The sequence below is a fragment of the Calonectris borealis genome, chromosome 9 (genome assembly GCF_964195595.1).
Source record: "Calonectris borealis chromosome 9, bCalBor7.hap1.2, whole genome shotgun sequence".
Taxonomy (NCBI): domain Eukaryota; kingdom Metazoa; phylum Chordata; class Aves; order Procellariiformes; family Procellariidae; genus Calonectris; species Calonectris borealis.
The window spans coordinates 3,750,247-3,769,619 of NC_134320.1; the positions used below are offsets into that span (position 1 = coordinate 3,750,247).

At 44.3% G+C, this 19,373-nt stretch overlaps 1 protein-coding gene across 8 annotated transcripts; it reads right to left on the reverse strand.

The window, feature by feature from the left end:
* Positions 1-3,666: 3,666 nt before the first annotated feature.
* Positions 3,667-18,178, reverse strand: AMMECR1L (AMMECR1 like). Of its 8 annotated transcripts, XR_012674811.1 has the most exons (8): positions 17,711-18,178; positions 14,804-15,248; positions 9,334-9,444; positions 8,676-8,844; positions 7,895-7,985; positions 7,362-7,405; positions 6,823-6,919; positions 3,667-5,605 (listed from the first exon to the last, which is right to left on the reverse strand). XR_012674811.1 is itself a non-coding variant. In XM_075158047.1 (7 exons), the coding sequence occupies exons 2-7, from the start codon at positions 15,208-15,210 to the stop codon at positions 5,494-5,496; spliced, it is 987 nt and encodes a 328-aa protein (XP_075014148.1). In that variant the 5' UTR covers positions 15,211-15,248; positions 18,028-18,170; the 3' UTR covers positions 3,667-5,493. The 8 variants fall into 8 exon arrangements, 6 of the variants coding, with proteins under 6 accessions (XP_075014148.1, XP_075014146.1, XP_075014149.1 ...); XM_075158047.1 differs by lacking the exon at positions 7,362-7,405 and having other exon boundaries at positions 18,028-18,170; XM_075158045.1 differs by lacking the exon at positions 7,362-7,405 and having other exon boundaries at positions 17,711-18,168.
* Between the last annotated feature and the right edge of the window lie 1,195 nt (positions 18,179-19,373).

The following is a 19,373-nucleotide window of genomic DNA, read 5'->3' on the forward strand; positions in this document are numbered from 1 at the left end:
TACCTTTGTTTTTTTTTTACTCCATTTAAAATTATATATCCAAAACTGTAATGAATGAACATGTATGAGCAATATAAAGTTACAGCAATACCCAGTAATAAAGTGATAATAAGCCTCTGAATGCAAAACTGGCTCTTGCATGATCTGTTAAGTTTTTGAACAGGTATATAACGACATCTAAACATTCTATCAACTGGTTGTATAATACATAATTTATGTCAGAAGTCATGTGATTATAAGAGTAGTCTAGCTGACTATAAAAAAAAAATTATGGTTCAATAATCTGGATATTGGTCAATTTGTAGAGTTACATCCTTGTTTTAAGGAACATGGTAACAGTAGTCTTTTGGGCTTTGTGTGTTTTGGGAGCGATCATCAAACATATTCACAGGTCATCTTTTCCCAGCTTGTAGCAAAAACAGTTTAGAAACTTTTCTATCCTACTGCCCCATGTACTACAATTCAGTTTGAGAGCAATCCTTTACTACATAGGTCAGTATAAATATTAATTTATTGAGTCGCATGGGAAAGTGTTCTGGTTTTAATTTTTATCCTCAAGAAGTAGCATTTCTCAATCACAATTAGGTAGCTTATAATATAAATTTTGTCCAAAAATAAAATTCTTTTTTTTGTGTTTAGAATAAAAATGCTCAAGTGTTCTTCATTTGAAGTATCTTGTAGAGATTTCTCCTAATCTTTCTGTAATTTGTTTTTAGAAGAAAGTGAGCGGTAAATGACCAATTAATTTTGTTTCTTATTTCAAACAGAAGTAAAAACAGAAGTGTTTTATGGAGAATTATCCTGGTTTATATTTAGTCTGGATTGAACTATTTCAGTATGCAGTCATATGTACGCCCTTCTACCTGGCCTCGTCTTCATTGTGAGCTGCTGAGTGTTACTGCAGTTAAGGAAAGCAACACCCATGAAAGAACCTCCGACGAAAGACACCAGACAAAGATTTTATGTCTGGTTGATTCAATGTGAAACCAAAAAAATCAAGTAAGGAAAAACATATACCATAAAAATATACAAATAAGTCACTGTATTCTAGCCAACAAAGAAGCTGAAAGAATATACTTGATAACTTACCTGGGCACATGACAACAGTGGATGCTAGTTTTACGGTTGACTTCAGAATTTACAGTGAGTCACCTGGAAATCATGTTAGCCACAGAGTCCTCCTCAACCCACTCCTCATAAATTGCATAGGGGATTTACTTTCCAGCTTTACTAGTACCAGAAGCATATTTTCTGAAAATAGATTTTTGCTTTGTAGTTGCACTGAAGTCAATGATTTTCTCAGGCATATTTAAGTCAAAACTACCCTCCCCCTTGGTTTGGTTGGGGTTTTTTGGGGGTCTTATATCTGTTTTTCCTTGACATCCAGGGCTGCCCTTCCCAAAAACCACAAACAGGAAATGTAGGATCTTTAACTATACATCTGCTGTAAATAAAAAATGAGCAATAACCTGAAAGTGTATGGAAAAAACATTTAAGCCAGAGTTATGTACATCAGAACTATTATACAAATCAATTGATCCTGTCCCAAAGGAAACACGACAATATTTAGTAAAAATCCAGACAGATGGGTGTTTCTTTTTCCTGAAATAACGTTTTTAGATCACCTGAAGACTACAAACTGTGAAGTACAGATAATCTGTTTTCATTAGTTCATTTTAAAAGACAAAAAACCAAAGAACAATTTTGGCAGTTTAAGCCAGATATACAAATTCAGGATTTTCAGTATAATACAGAATTCTGCATGTATGTGCTTTATATGTTTCACCATCATGACAACTAACAGAGTTATTGTCAAGCAAACGTTATTTCAGGATACAAAGATACTTTGCTCTGCCATTATTAATGAAACATATTTAATCTTGGTTTTTAACTTTCGTACTATTTTTCTTCGCTTTCTTCTAGTGAGCCTGTCTTGACTATTTCTGTGCTTCCAGACAGCTGTCATCCCATTCTGGCAACCTCCCTGGTTCTGAACATTTAATGTAATTTAGAGGTTTGGTATTCATACATGTAGTATATTGTTAATCTTTCTAGATGAGAAAGGTGTCATCTTATCCCCCATAAAGGCTGTGAGAAACCATATAAAGAGGACAGTACAAATAATCTTTATCCATTATGATTTATTCTCTACAATACTTCATTAGAGGATAGAGTTCAATTATTTACACTCAGAAGTTATTATATAGGTAGGAGGCAACCAAGTGTAATACAAAGAATTGGTCTGACATCTCTGCACTGAAGGTCAAAAGAGGTCTCCTGCTTTAAGGAAATAAATTAACCAAAAAAACCCAACAAAACAACATGTAGTTTCCAGAATACAAACAGAAAACAGCACTAATAGTCAGTGAAGATTGCAGATGTTTGTTAATGTACTAGGAAAACAAATTATTCTGTGCAAAGGTTAAAATGAACTCTTAGATTTTCTTACAGATTTTTTTTTTGTTCGATAAATTGTAGATATGTGATACTTTGACGTTCCCAAACTGAAGTGGCCTCAGTTGAGATTGACTGTTGAACGTTATGAAAAAAAAATTAAGAACCTCACAGTGGAAACATTCCAACACTGACAGACTCCAGTGATCAAAGACATTCTCCTGTAGTTACTGTAAAACAAAGACAATTCATAATTGCAGTGAGATTATTTCTCAGTTGTGGTTGTCATGAGAATAAGCCCTTCTAGACCAAAAGGCACTTGCTTCTAAGGATGAGTTAAATCCAGATAAAACCCGGTAACAGTTCCTTTGAGGAGTAGTTCTAACCTGCTGTCCCAGCCAAGTAACCACAGAGAAATTCTTACATCAATTGGTCATTGATTTTGGTTGACTCCATCTTGAGGCAACTCAAAGTATATTTTGTTTCTAGTTCACCTCTTTCATCCTTATGCATAGCTGCCATGTAATGATCTAGAAATGGGATTATTTCCTGAGACCACCTGTCCTTGTCATACATTTTTCTGAGCTAACTTAACTATTGACACACTTTTCAACTGATTTTATAGCTTGGACCCTTATGGGACTAAAGCTGAGAGGGCCTGTTTCTTAGGCTGCAGACCAGTGTTTCTGATTTGCTAGCTTCTCACTGCAACAAGACAAGAACACAGTACATATTTAGAGGCATTTTTGTTTGGTTTTTTTTTTTTTTAAACAGACCGAGTGGGGAAATGGAAGTGGGAGAGGACAAGGCTTCCCCAGTCCCAAACCATCTAGCCCACTTCAGGCTTAAACCAACCAAGTCACTCAATCCTAAAATTCTGTTCTTTAAAAATGACAGCTAACCCTCCCCACCCCACCCCTTAGTCGTCCCCTATTCAAATAAAATGAAATCAGGAAAACACTATACACCGTTGAAGACACAGAACAGGGCAAACATCTGAAAAAGAAACAGTATTGTTGAAAAGCCTGGCACTGTATGCCTGCATGACCAGTCTCACTGAGCGTGCTCAGGGGTGAAGTTTTAGCACCATTTTTTTGCTTTTTTTAAACCTTTTAGAAATTAAATTCTAACATAGAACACTTGAACAGTAATGAGTGTAGCCCTATGTATCATACTGTTTGACAGCTGAAAGGTGAATGGTATGTCCAGAGCTGACCCCACCCTCCCCCATCACTACACGGCACTTGGGAGAGTAATTACAAACCACTCGAGTTTGTAACAAGACCGATTTATTCTCAGCAGCAGGAAATCATGAAACAATCCCTTAATCTTCAATTGCTTTTCAACAACATCACAAGGGAAAAGTGGCAATCTGTAAGAATGACCCAGTACAGGAGGAAAGCTGGGTCGATATTGCACCATTATCCAGAATAGGACCCCCTCCTTTCCCTCACATCTCTCTCCTCCAGCAGGAGAACGTTACATCAACATGAAGCAAAACTGCACAATTCTGTTTGCTTCTCTAGGAGCAGAAGGAGCAGCAGCATGCAGTTCTGAGCTTTCTACCAGCCCCATTCCCTGCCATGCCAGGAGAGAATTTCAGGCTTGAAACACCAGCCAATTTTAAAAGCCATCATTACCACACACAAGTAAACTTCAAAGGTATACGCAACCAAATAGCCATTACTCTGCTATGCACTCGTATTTTCTTTCCTGATCATTGTTGACCCTCCAGAAACTTGGAAAACAAAACAAAACAAAACAACCCAGAATTATATTTTGAAGTCCAGTGACCTCACTGAGAGAGCGTCATAATTTAGAGTTTATGACATCCCTCAATGACGCTGCAGAATAACAACTGGGTCACTTCTCTTCCTCTTAGATGACAGTATTTCTTGTAATCATCAATGATGGGAGAAGAAATACAGAATGCACGAGTTTCACACAGTTTGGGTAACGCAGGTTTCCCCACTCATTGCCTTGATGTGGTAATGACTAAACTGTAGAAGATAACAACTTCCCAGTGAAACTACATAGCTCTATTCCATAGGCCTGCTATAAACTGGAATACTCACAGTTCCCAAGACCGATAGTCACACCAGAGAAAGTGGCTGTCCTATCAAAAGGAAGGTCCCCGAGACTGTAGCTTAAGTTAAACAAATTTCAATCACTGGTCTCACTTGTATGACTACAGTCAATGCCCTGCTAATCCAATCAGGCTCCATTGTGTCCAAACAAACGTTTGGACACAAAACTTGGTTGTAACAGAGAAAACTGCCTAGGGACACTCAAGTACCTTGTCCTTCGCATACACAGCATGTGCCACGTTCTCTCTTACAGGCATAACAGCATTCTGTTTCATAGCAGGCTACATTACAGAGCACTGTCTAAAAATCCAGAAAACTGTAAACCAAGAGGATTTCTAGAGAATCCAATCTACAGTAGGATCTGATAATTAAAGCCTTCTAGGATTTATTTAAATAATGGATTCATCTGTAATACCATCCAAAGGTTTTTCACATCTTTAAGTGTTTTCTGTCCATGAGGATGGGGTGCTATCCAGATGTTCAGCCCTCCCCAATATCATAATGTCCGCCTGTGATGTGTGGGGACTGCAATCAGCTCTCGGTACACAACAGATACCAGAGGTTAAAAAAAATTAAAAAGAACCTAAAAAATGTTTTGTTGGACTCCGTTGCCCAGGCTGCCAGGGGAATGCTCCTACTTGATCTGGGGGGCTTCCGTTACGAACAACTCAAGTTTCCGGAGTGTCGGTAACACACAAGAACGGATCAGTCCGAAGCGGCACTTTCACCCTAGAGGTCTTCTGCACCTCACGACAGTTCGTAGGCATGGAGCCCCGATCCAACTGAACCCCCGCTCGGAGGGAAGGCTGAGATAAGGCTTGGGCCCCTGAAGTTCTGTCATGCTCTCATCCTCCCCCCAGGTCAGCTGGAAGGCAGACTTGGCAACGGAAGCTAGCATCATAAAATGGTGCAGTAATAGAAGTAACTGGACCAGGAAGAAGAGGCATCTGCCCCAATGATGTCGTAGCCGTTGGCAGCAACTGGGGAGTGGGACTGGTCATGCAGCCGTGTGTCAGGAGTAATGATTGTAGAGGGGGGGGGCATGAAGAGTGCCATTCTGGAAACAATGCTGACGGGAAGCCATGTATTCTGCATAACTGATTGTCACCTTCTCACTGCGGTACCTATGGGGACAGCGTAAGAAAAAAATAACGTAAACAGCCTACGCAATATGAAGGGGCTAGACATAAAAACATTCATCCCAGATCACCTTTTAGCTAACAGCCAAGAGGAACCCCCTAACTTCAAAAACTACTTTGTCTGATATTGCCTCACGCAGCGGTCTGAATAACCCATCTAAGCTTGTATTAGCTTCAGTGTCCCAAAAGCTGAGCCCTATTCAAGGCAATCATAATTAAGGGGACTCCTGAAGTAGCACACAGGACACAAATTATCAATTTGTATTCTTTTTATCCACTTGCTGTGGAAAAAAAGGGCATGAAAAGTTTGCTGGAAGAAGACTCCGTTTCAGAGGCTAAATAACCAGTATTTCATTATTATTTACTTTCATGGTTATCTTCACATTTGAAAGGCTAGTAAAAGAAAATGATGGAGAGTTGGGTGAAGGGAGGCTTATTATAGCATATATGTGACTTAGTCCATGTTGTACAATCAGAATTCACAAAACATGAAGTCCCTCTGAGAGACCAGAGATTTCCAGGTGCTTCTAAAGCATGCTACACAACAGATAAGTTCAAAGTGGTTGTGAATTGCACTAAGTTCACGTTACACGAAATTTTAATGAAAACCTTCATGCTGTCCTCTCCTGTTAAAAAAAACCCTGCATATCCACCTCATTTCTCCAGAGGTAAGGAACGACCTGATAAATTAGTGTTTCTATACAAAACCAGAATGTCCCAATTTTTACTAACATAAAGGGAGCTGAAACCAATAGGACAGCTGGGGGTAGAGAAAAGCAAGCAAATTCTGAAAACCAGCCAAATTTGAGTGTGGTTTGGTTTTAAGGCAGCTGTCACCTCCAAATAGCTACACCATCCACAGATGAGCACACTGAGAAAAGGAAGTCCATTGTAAAGATACAGAAAAATCAACCTTTTTAACTTTCAAAGGTTCTGCTTCTTTTGATTTTCATGTGGATGATAATCTTAAAACCAGTGGCACTTCTCTTAGAAAGTGCTAACTTCAATCCTGCATGGACCGAACACATTGCACTTCATTCCATATACATTATATGTCTAACACGTGGCATTTATGATTTTGTGTTTCAGACTACATCTCTCATCTGAAAGAGGCATGAAGACTTACATCAAGCACAAATACTTTAAATTCCCCACAAAACACTATAAAGTAAAATTAAAGGACGACAAATATATTGACTCACCTGGTGAGTTTAATCGTTTTCCTAAAATCATTGGTAATTGGAGCCTTAAAGCCACCTTTCCTGAGTAAGGAGTCTATGGTCTGGATCTGATCCCAGTCTATTGAAAAATAGAAACAAGGGAAATTTTTCAATATAAAAATGTTTCAAAAAGATAGAGATGCATTAAAAGGCCCCTAGAAAAGCAACAACTAAACAGGAAACTTTGAGCTTTAGAAATACCAGTGTTGAACTGGACATACATGGTCTTATGCATGCACACTATCTGCACATGTCAACCCCTTTTAACTCATACTGGAACTGCAATGGTCTATAAAACAGTAATTCCATTTTCCATATGACCTCTCTTCTTACAAAGGTCTGTACCTTGCTTCTGTTGCAGGGACCCCAAACTGTTTTATCACGTGCCACTCAAGGTTAGCTCTCTAAGCCTTAAAATAAGATAATACTTAGCTCTTTACATAGACAAATTGGGCTCAACCTGATGCTCTAGTGATAGCACAGTGCACTGCTATGTGAGAGATCAGAGTTAAAATTCCTACCTTAGTCTTTTGCCCCAGAGCCAGGAGGATGCGACCACTCCACTCTGCTAGGTGGAGGAAAGGAGGCAATATTTTGAGCAGTTACCATGGTGACCGCTACTATATTTGAGTGGGAAGTGTGCTCCAGAGGGGCCCTGTTTCCTGCCCTCATCTGGAGGATGCTACTTTAGCAAGAATGAGGAGGAAAGGGACTCTCCTGTTGGTGCTGTGCAGCCTGCAGTTATCCTAGTTGGTGGGAGAAACATAGAAGAGGAAAGATGCAACGCTGAATGAAGCTGGAAGATCCATACTTTGAGATCCTCTATTTCTTAAGCCCTAAAACATTTTTACACTAAGATACAGCTGTGCATAGATGTGGGATGAGAGAAAGGCCAGATGAAAACCCAGCAGCAGCTGTATCAGGTGTCAGTTATCCAGATTAAGCCTGGTGGCTCCATGGCACTACTATGATCCAAACCCAAAATCCATAGATTTATGTTACCCAATTCTGTGACACAATGTGTTGACATGTTTGGCTGCCATCTCAAACCCACCTTGTTCCTTAGCAACCTCAGGTAAATACGTGGCTGTGCGTTTGACACCTTTCTCATTGATGAACTCTATTCTGATCCCATGGATCCCAACCTATAGATGGAAATGAATAGCCACGTAAGAGGTGTTTGCTAGCACTGAGTCCATGATCGAGTTGTTATTCCCACAACACTGTGCATCTCTCTCTCTATGGCCAGTTTGGCTTTTGCCTGGATAAGGACATTCTCTTCCCCACTCTCTGTCCTTGCCAGGCAGGTCTCACAAGTAGCAATCTTAGCAGCACAAAGGACCTCTGCCACCTTTCACAGACGAGCCTGACCAGTTTCCCTGCCACTTCTCCTGAAGTAAGTCTTGTCAGCAGTCTGACAGTTTTTCCATCTCTTACGTTGGGCAAGACAGACAAGATCTCTACACAAGATTCATACCTAAAATAGCCCAACCACAAAGTCTATTTAATCCTTCTTGAACTAAACGCATTTCCACGTACAAGGTCCTAAAAACTATTAATACCTTCGGTCTTAACTACTTTTTGTTCCCAGTTTCTATTCACAGCATCAAAATACTTCCCAGGTTTTTACATATTTTTACACCCATCTCCTATTAGGCCAAATCCATAAAACATTTTCATGTCTCTCTTACTCCCATCCAGATCCCCTCCCAACCGGAAGCATACTGCTAGCCCATCCTCTTCTCCCTCCTAGTTTTCCAGCCCCATTTCTTCTATTCCCAGTTTCAATGCCCGTACACCCCTGTAACAAACGAGACACATCACCATGTACTAACCCGAACCCGAACGGAACGAGAGTGATGCAGAGTTCCAAATGCACCTGTTCTCACCTCCCAGTCCAGGTAGTCACTGGCATCCTCAAAGTTAGTGAGGAGGGAGACAGAGCAGAAGAGTTTGGGCAGCTCCTCGCGGGTCAGGGGGGGAAATCGGCTGTCCTTAAGTGCACTAAAGGAAAGAGAAGATATATTACCTAGTAGAAGCACCGAATTAAAGTGTCAGAAGCTCAATTATTCCCTTTTTGATTATGCCTCTGTGAAGCATGTTTCTCTTTGCTAGTGCAGGGAAAGTGATTTGCATCTCTTCCTAATCTAACGAACTGTAATACACAAACACCAGTGCAAGCTTCCTGATGCTGTCCTCCACTTGCTGCAGTTGGAGAGAAATTATGTGCTACGTAAGATGTCAAAACTGTTAGTATGCAAGACAGATTTGACATTAGCCCTAAAACGTCAACCTAAATTCACCTGTTGTCAAAGATGTTCCACGAAATCCTGATATATTACCTCACCCTAACTATCATACAATTCTCAGGTTCATTTTATTGTGAAGCATATTAAATTGAACTATGTCGATCCAACATCTTAACCTTGAATTCTCATAGATCTTGAGCAAATTAAACTAATTTCAGATTTATTTCATTTTCAACATAATTACCTGGTTAATGTATATTCCCTGAGTCCTGAGTGAAGATTCATGGCTGAAAAGGTCCCGATGCAGCCACGAAGCCGCTTGTCTCGCCCCGTCTTCCACGTCACAAAGAGTGGACTGAAAAGGCAAAAGAGAGAAATACTCTAGCTTCTAGAGATATTTGGTTGCTAAGGGGAGACCAACAAAGTGTAAAAAAGCACGTATGCGTGCACTTGCTTTCTCTCCCTCTAATAAACCCCAATAGGCATGTTTTCTCACCTGCTACCTAGCAATAATAAAAACCCACACCCACACCCCCCCAAATGCAAAAACCAGCATCTCCCCCCACCTTTTCGGCATACTCCTTTCTCTCCACCAGTACCGTGTAAGCTCTCCACCAACACCTTCCTGGCCAGGCTCTGCACTGTCTTCTAATGAGTGATACGGTTATTTGACCCCTCTGATTACCTCTGTGAGTAATGGCCTCATTTGGTAGCATCCACTAATTTACATGACAACCCATATCAAAATTAATATAGGTGAAGCAAGTAAGATTACTTCTTTGTCATACCATTGAAATGGAAAGATCCCCAAGCATTCTACAAACCATCTATAATTCAGGTTTGGGATAAAAGCTTTTCTTTTTTTTTTTTAAAGGGATAAAAAGCAAGCCTAGGCTTTTTTTCCCTGGTATTTCCATGAGGATCTGACTTCTGGGTCCATCCCTAGTGCTCAAACAGTTTATGTTCACATCTTTTGCTTACCTTACATTTGATTTGCATTTACACAGATTCTCCCGTTGAACACATATCTAAATCACTATATTGTTCCTACTCAATCACACAGATTTGCACTTTCCCCGTCTACTATCATGAATTTACAGGCATAATCGTAGATTCCCAAATTCAGCAGGCTCATTTCAATCTGTTAAACTAGAAGCCATGATTAAGCCCCCAAAAGCAAGAAGTTCAGAATAACAGTATTCAGAAGAGCTCTATGAAGAGGTAAACAGGTAAAGACGACTGTGAATATTGAATGCAAAAATTTCACTTCTACAGAAGTAAGTGAAGTTGCAAACAGCTGTAGAGAGGAAGAGTAAAGAAAGGCCAATGGTGGCTGCAGCCATACAAGAACGTCCAAACGTGGAAAATTTTGCAAGGCAACTGATGATGCTGATCTAATTATAAAAACAGGATGAGTGATCTTACTTTTTCAGATTACATAGTACTGAATACAACATGTGGTCACTTTGAACCCAAACATAAATGAGAAAGTCAGTCATCAGTGATTCCACACATCAGTCTATGGATTTCTATTGAACTTTAAAAGATAAGTAATATGATAGAAAACATTCAGTGTTAAGAAAATAATTTTCTGAAATTAAACAAACATTGGCAGGAGTTCTAAAACATGAAAACAGAATAACCGATTCTACATCAGAGCGCAGACACTTACTTTCCTCAAACTCTTGAAGCTGTTGTAAGCAATATATTTTTGCAGCAAACATTACAAAAAAAGTGAGGGGATTCTGTTTGGACACAAAACCAGCATGAAGTGTGGATGATTTCTCAAATACAGGCAACAGAGCTTCTTATGTCTAAGTAGTTAGAACGTAATTTAAACTGTACTGATAAAGCAATGCCCAGTGATGTTCCTCAGAGCAACAATGGAATTAAAAAACTCTATCACAGCATAAATCCATCATTCAGGATCTAGTTACCAGCTCTGACCAACGGCAGAAGTACTACCCAAAATAGCAAATAGCCTTTAAGTGACAATTGTGAAGTACTTTGCCCACAAAGGAAGCGGAAACATTCTTCCACAGCCATCAGCCACCTTATGGTTGCTTGACCAAGACAGAGGATTTACTGTTCTAGTTTTCCAACAACACTTCAAGGCACTTGCAGGATATCATTCCTCTACACTGTCATCTAGCTACCATATGTTGAAACAGAAAACAGAAACAGAGTGTAAGAAAATACATTAGAAAGGTTACCAAAAAAAGATACTAAACTTACAAAGGAGATTTCTGAGAAACATTACTGTCACAAGCTCAGTGGAAATTTAGCTTAATCTAATTAAAGTTTTGAAACCATTACTTAGCCCATGTGACACTCACCCCAAACAGAAAAGGGAGGGGAGAAAATGAAAAGCATCACCGACAGAATACAAATCTAAGTAAGTTCCTTCTCTTCTCGGATTCACAGGTTCACATTTCCAATTCACCTCTTTCCCCTCCCCTCCCCCCCAAAAAAGATGTTTCCACTGAGCTGTGACACAGCTTTCTGTGTCTATAATAGAAGAGGTATTACCAGAAAGGACAGGATAATTACATTCAGAAGGCTGTCATATTTTAAAAGATCTTAAAGCACATTTTGAACAATTTTTCACTGTGGTCATAACAACTGAGGCATGGAAAAAAAAGATCATGATTTTGTACAAGTATATAAAATTTCACTATTGTGAAGTTTTTTCCTGTAGAAAAGACTTTGTTTCTGTATGTGAAGAATAAATGCGCTTAGCAAATTGCAGGTGCAGCTGAAAATAAGCCAATTGTTCCACAGCCCCTCCCTGAAGAGTGTATTTCCCGGATGTGCTGAGAAAAGTCATGACAATTTTTTGCCCACATTCACCCAAGAGCACTTACCAGTACTTTGCAGCCATATCCTGAGCACATTATGGCAACCATTTCTCCCCCAGCCACAACATCCTACTTAGGTGCGTTTGATGAGTTGGCTAGGCTGAGGGGAGGGGAGTTTCAGCAACTAAAAACTAGGTTCTCCAATTGCAACTACAAAGGGAATTTTAAAGTAGCAAAATATAGTTTGTTCAAATCAGAACTTAGCTCGTACTAGCAAAAAAAGTACAGATTTGTTACAGTACGGATTTTATGATGCAAGTATCTTATTATTTGTCTTTCATGGCAACTGAAAACTTGCATGGTGTAGTTTTAGTACCAGTTTGTGATATCTATTACTAAAAAAATCAAAGACTGAAGTACAAAAGTGGAAGAAGTAACCATAGTTAACTACTGGCATGCTATACAGGTTCAAAATTGACATTTTTTCAGTAACCTGAACAACAAAGGGGATATTTTCTCCATTTACCAAGTTAATTCAGACATAACTACGAATCTTGCAATGCCACCTTCTCTGCATTGATTTGTGAACCTCGCTGCTAACATGTATGTAAGGTTCCCTTACTCCGTAGGTATCTACCAGCTCCATAATTCCCATCCATGTGCATATCCTCTCAAGCTGGTAATTGGAATTCACAGTAGTTTTCAAGTCATAACCCTGTAACTTTTATGTTATTACCCTGTTTATGCAGAATCCTGATCTTCACGACTACTTCTAGCTTTACTTTGGGGTTCAGCACCAATTTAGAAGATCTGTTTTCTGAGAAATAGGTCGGGACAAACCTGTGCATCCTTCTATTCCTTCCATCAACACCCTCTTTTCTGTCTGTCCAGAGAGACTTCTGGTATATAGCTTTGTTTTGTTCAAAGATCTCTTACATCGACATTAATGTTGTTACAAAGAACAAAAAGGAAATTATTTATGTATTTTCACTTTGCTTACTCTTATATTTGATAACGTTTGGCTTGAAGTTCATTACATTACTGTCTCAAGTGTGACAGATCATCCCTGTGTGCTGCTCTACAAGAGAGCAAGCCCCATGCTTTTCCCTGGGGTACATACAACTAGAAGCAACACCACAGGTGCTGAAACACAAGAAAATTCAGGTAGGCATTTGCCCAGAGGGGAAGAAAAGAGAAGTGCTGGTTTTGCTTTGGAGTGCTGATCTAAAAGCCTTTTAAATTATCAGCAGAGAAATACCCAGTGAACAATTTTTTACTTTTCAAATTCGGGCATAAAATTCAAACAGCTGAGATTCCTGAAAGAACGCCCTTTTTGAAACTAGTCGACAGAAATGGCAACAAAATCCATCTAGAAATCTCCTTTAACACCAAAATAATAAATCTGTATAAAATAATCTCTCTTACTGACTTAAGAACAGAACAACAACAACAACAGAAAAAAACCCTTTGCATTTCAAGTGACAAAATAATAAGCAGACTAATGTATCATTTTCTAAAAGGAGCCTCCTTAGCTTAGGTATGAAAAACAACAGAAATATTTCAGTTTGGGGAGTCCTGGGAACTATTCTATATTCAGAGTATTTCTCCATTCACTTGTATTTACAATATTAAACAGCTTAGTCTGCGGTAGCATTCAGAACATGTATCCATAATACTGCTCGGATAATAACCGCATGGATGCACAACCTACATCCACACTGACAGCCAATAAGGTGGGGAGACATTCAATACACGGAAAAAGTCCTTGACCTGTTTAAGCCATTGTTCCTTTACATCAATTTAAAATTCATTAACTTAAATTAAGGATGTCAACAACTTTTTATTGTATCTATTGTTCTGGAGGTGGCCCCTGGAGGAGTGTCAGAAGATGCATCTGTCATTGATCTTTCCCATATAATTCTTCCACCAAACATTTTAACAACATTAACATTTCCACACCTACGCGTTCAACCTTCAGATAAACTTTAGCTAAATCTCACCAAAGCGAAATACCTTCATAAATCCTTCTCTTCACTTCTTCTCATACACACCTCCTTTCTTCTTAACCTTGGTATCGCCCTTGAAAGTTAACTCTCCATTTCTCCCCATATTGCCCAACTAGCACTACCTCCGTAATACAGCTTTTCAGTTCCACAGCTGGCAAATTTTCAGTCCCTCTCCCTGCTAAACCCACTAACTTGGACAACTGAACACCCTTGTGAATGTCCTTGTTCAATTCTCACCAGCTCAGCACTTGTTTCAGGATGAGCCGGGAACTTGTTTCAACTTCTTTCTTTATTCTCTTCCACTTGCTTTACAGAAGGAAGGCTCTCTCCTTGTCCCTTCACCAAGTTAGTGCCTGACCTTAGAAGCAGGATCCGCTTCAACTAATGACATTATTTTACTGTTTTCTGAAAACTCTAATTTCAGTTTCACTCATTCTTTCAGTACAATTTTATGGGAGGCACAGTGCAGTTAATTTTTTGCAGAGCAATCTATTTACAAAGACGGGAGCAAACTTTAACAGAACGTTACCACAAAGTGGGTTTGCACTCCTTGATCAAGTATGCAACGTCTCGCGCAACACATCAGATGGTGAGCTGAAGAAGCACCGCACTTCCTCATATTTTGCCTAGCTCTCTTTCTGTAGAGCTAAGCACGTTCTCCCTTGAAGGCCACTCTTCAAAGCTCCACTCATCTCCACCAACAAACGTTACGGAATATTTTTACTCTTTGGTGCACTTAGAGCGTGTGATTTTTTGTTTCTGGTAGACAAAGCAAACAGCAGAACGCCCCCCTTCCTCCCTGCATACCAGTTTTCCCATTTTCCAGAGGAAACCCTTTACTCCTCCCCAACCAAACCACAGCTCTGGATGCTGGTTTCTCAGCTTTCCTCCCGCACATGGATTTACTCACTAGGGGTCATTGGTAAATCGAGGAAGTCGTGGCTGAGGGAAACCATAGAGATGACAGTAGAGTACATCAAAGCAGTAGCAGCACATCTCCGCTGTCACCACCAGGTTCTTGGTGCTGTTGGCAGTTCCATTGGGCCGAGTAAGTGGGCTCAGAGCTCCTGAAGTGGGATTCATTCGAGTAATTGGGGAATTTCCTGGGCCCAAAGTCAAGTCAGATACGTTCTCCCTTCCATTATTCCCGTCTGTGTGCTGGTGGTTCTGAAGAGGACCTGAACTGGAGCCTGGTACAGTTGTGGCCTGATTCCCATGACTGTGCGTTCCACTCCCAGACAATTTGGGCTTCTTTACCCCACAACAGCCAGCTGCCAGCTTGGGCTCAAGTGGAGGAACACAGCGTCTTTTTCCCATCCTGCTTCAAAACTCGCTGCCTGGAGCACTGCAGAACCCTGGCAAGGAGGGGGCGGGAAAAAAAAAAGCAATACACAAAACAGTTATAGATGAAAAACCAACAGCTGCTTCCTTGCTTCTGCTAAGGTGTCAGAGAGGTTTGCTTTTGCAAAAAGAGGAAGAAAACCCGTGCAACTACGTACAGAACTAAAACCAGTTCAGCAAGCAGAATGGGTGTTTTGACACCTAAATTGAAAGTGTGTACACAACATGCATGAAATCACACTTTTAAAGTTATTGCTGAGGTGTACTGAAGACTGTAATAGGCAGCTTATCACAAAAAACCCATAACCAGCCTTCCCATAAAGGGAATGAAACTGCGGGAGAACAGAAGAAAAAAGACAAAAAGACTTTGGACTAGAGATATAACCCATCCGCTACTTTTCTGGATCACCCGTTCCCCCTCGGCCAAAGCCCGCACCAACGGCAAACAAGCCATTGAAAAACCACAAGCGCCTTTCCCTTCCCCATTCATGACGAGTGACAACAACTCCGAATGACACCTTCAGGGTTGGACTCCCAGGGGTGCTGTCCTTGATTTAGCACTAGCCTCAGCAAGACGCAAAGAGAAGCTACAAGCATTGAACCACCATTTTCTAACCAACAGACTATTTTCCAGACCCGAAGAACTAGAACCTGCATTTGCTTTCTGGGATTAAGTAAATCAACAGCGCTCATGAGTAAACGTGTAGGGTGTGCAGTCGGGATACGCAGGGGAGGAAGAGCTGAAGACTGTGCACAGTCTGAACAGAGCTGAAGACTGTGCACAGTCCGAACAGAGCTGAAGACTGTGCACAGTCCGAACAGAGGGAAGCGGTAATGGCAGGAAACAGATACAGTATAAAAAAAAAAAACCCAGAACAGTGTTTTGCTTGCAAAGAGAATGCTAGCTCTTGCATCACAAGAAGGGGTGGAACAAATACAGGGAGGAAAGCCTATGGAGACAAAAATGAACGAAGATGATACGCAAGGACCACACATCAACGGTAGGAACCTAAATAAGTGTAATACCATCACCACCATGAGATCTAAACACACAAAGGGAGGGAAAAACAGTTCCCCACCTGTCAAATGGGGCTAAAAGCACAGACATGTAAGTCACAGAGAACACCATGGAAAAGTGGCGGTCACACTCGGCTCTTGCGAGTACCGGGCTACTTCTTTAACCACCAGGGCATCCCTCCAGCTCTTCCAAGTGTTTAACCGATGGCTGAACTGACAGCACATACACAGAACCAGGGGGTGTGACATGCGCTGAATTCATGCTGTGACAACTCCCTTCCTTCTCTGCATGTGCAAACAATGTAAACTTCATCCGAGAAGTTTCACCAGCCATCCTAAGAGTCACACCACCCTGAACTGAACCGGCACTGGGATGAGACGCGTCGAGAGACATGCCTCTCGGCACAACACACATACACTTGCAGTGCTTACTCTGCTTAGGAATCCTCACCTCAAGGTTTTAGAAAGGTAATCCGCATAAGGAACAATTTACAAGACCCAATAAAAATCACCCTTGTTCCTTTGATGTCTACCTTCGTAACAAAAAAAAAAAAAAAAAAAGGAAAAGTATAACTTTGACAGAGTAAACATGTAATTTTCTTCGGTGCCTATTGAAAGTTACGCTACTGTGGCTCAGCGAGGCTGCTGCGATAGAGGAGCCTTTTCAAGTTATCGCTGAAGGCTGGCCGCGTTTCGGGGGAAAAATAACGTGTTTATGTGTTTGAAACCGTAACTCCTCATTTTAAATTGAGGACGTGGCGGGGCAGGAAGAGGTCTTCCCCATTCACCGTCCCGCCACCGCCGCAGCAGCCAGAAGGGGCCTAACAAAGGCAGCTGCACCGATCGCCGGGGCTCCAGCCAGGGCCCCGCTTGCCCGCCGCGGAAGGCCTCCGCCGGCCACTCGCCTCCGAGCTCCCCCTGCCCGGGGAAGCGCCGCCCGCACGGTTCAGCGGCGAACGCCAGCCGGCGGAGGCGCGGACCCTGCGAAGGGCCCCAGCCCGCACTTTCTGACCGGACCCACCAGAGACCCGGCGCAACGCCCCGCCGCCCTGCCCTGCCCTGCCCCGCGGGCCGCCGGCCGGCTCCCCGCGCTTTCGCACCGGAACGCCGAACCGCGGCACAACCGGGGGGCCGCCCGCCCGGCACAGGGGCCGGCTGGGCCCCGCCGCCCCCCCCGGCGCGGGACGAGCCCCGCGCGCTCGGACACAAACTTTCCGGCGGCGCTCCCGGGGGTCCCGCCGGCCCCGCCGCGGGACGCGGCCCGCGGAGCCGCCGCAGCCCCCCCGCGCCCCGGCCCGGCTCCCCCGGGGGGCGCAGCCCGCCCCCCCCGGCGGGGCAGAACCGCCGCCGCCAGGGGGCGCCACGGAGCGGGAGCCCCCCCCTTCCCCGCCGTCCCCTTCCCTGCCGCCGGGGCGGGCGGGACGGCGGCGCCTGCCCCCCCCTCCCCGGGCTCGCCCACCTCCTGCTCCCGTCCCGGGCCGGACGCGGCTTCTCCTCCGCCTCAGCCCAGCCGCCGCCGCTGCTGCCCCGCCGCCGCCGCCGCCTCCTTCTCCCGCCTCATGGAGCCATGGGCCTGGGCGAGGCTCCCCGGAGAAGCGGGCCCGGCGGGCGGGGGGAGGGCGGGGGCAGGGCCCGCCGCGGCCGGGCCGGCAGCCGGGCTTCCCGGGGCCGCCGGGCAGCGAGGGGAGCTGGAGGACTGGAGCGAGGCCGAGGGAAGGTCCTCCGCTATCCCGGCAGCCTCCTCCCCGCTCGTGAGGTAATGAGGGAAAAATGTACATAGTCCGCCAGCCTCCCGTCGGCCCCGCGGTGCCAGCGCGACCATAGAGAAGGGAGGACGCTCTTTCCCCCTCGGAACCATAGATACCGGGGACTTCCGCTCCCAGTCGGAGGGCGCGCGGGGCCGGATTCCCTCCCCGTCACGTGACGGGCCGCACGTGCGAGGACAAACAGTCTCGGGGGCGGGCGGGGCCGCTCCCGCGCGGGGTCCCCCGCCCCCGGCTGCGCGCTGACCCGGGGGGCGGGGGGAGACACCCTCACGTGGCGGGCGTGCCGCTCTCCCATTGGCCAGCAGGCGCTGTGACGGCACTCCAGAGGAGGGGCGCGCGGTCGGAAACATCCATTCCGTGGCTCGGGGCGGGGAGGCGCTCCCCCCCGGCCTCCCCCGGGTCACTGGGGGCCTTGGTCCGTCCCGGCGCGCGGGGGCCGCGCCCTGCAGGCGCTTGCTGCGCTGGGGCCTGTCCCGCCGCCGCCTCAAGGCTGAGGGAGCCGCGGCGCTCCCCGGCTCCCGCCCGCCGCCTCGGCCCGTCCCGGCCTCGCCCAGCGCGGGAAGGAGCTCCCCGGTGAGGGGTCGGGCGTGAGGGAGGCCCGGAGGCCGGTTCCGCCGGGGGTTTCACGGGGACGTACGCACCGAGACGGCCCCTCCGGCGGGTTGCTCCATCCGGCCGGCAGGAGCATCGGGAAGGAGGGCGAACCCCAGGCAGTTTCCAGCGTAGGCAGGCTGGCGGCCGCTTTTACCGCTGTGGTTGGTGCTGGCAAAGACAGTGACAGAAACAGCCCTGGCCGCCCAGCGGGTTTTGTTCTCAGATGTAAAAGACGTTTCTGGCAGTGGCACAGCGAGACCAAGTGTCACAGCCGCACCAGCACAAAAACTGCTTTTTTAGTATTTCTGCTTCTCGTCCCCAGCAGGGCACCCAAATCCTTCCCTCCACCCCTTTTCCACAACCCTGTCAAAAATACCGCAGGGCAGCGGTTATTCCATCCACGGCTTTAGGACGTGCCGTAATACCAGAGGCTCGGTCTGCGCTCCCAAAGGAGGGACTTCTCCCGCCGCTGGTTGTTGAGCGGCTCAGTCCCTGTGCTGAGGATCCCCGTACAAGTCGGGGCGTTCTGGCTGTACCAGGTGTCCTCAGTGTACAGCGGTGATGTGGCGGAGGAACCCTGCAGCAAACCACAACGCTGCTTTCTAATTCTTCCGTAAGAAAGCCGAAGAACAGACTTTTCAGATCCCAGTATAAGACACTACACATTCAACCTCAAGAGACAAATAAACTGGCATAGCTCTTTAAGACTGTAAAATGGAATTCCTGTATACCACTCCTGATCTAAGCATAAAGAATAAATAA

Excerpts from the sequence above, each read along its gene's own strand:
- AMMECR1L (XM_075158047.1), bottom strand. The coding sequence starts at position 15,210 with ATGGGAAAAAGACGCTGTGTTCCTCCACTTGAGCCCAAGCTGGCAGCT. Across the intron at positions 8,845-9,333 it reads AGGGAATATACATTAACCAG|TGCACTTAAGGACAGCCGAT; the intron begins GTAATTATGTTG and ends TCTTTCCTTTAG. Across the intron at positions 6,920-7,894 it reads TGAGGTTGCTAAGGAACAAG|ACTGGGATCAGATCCAGACC; the intron begins GTGGGTTTGAGA and ends ATTTTTCAATAG.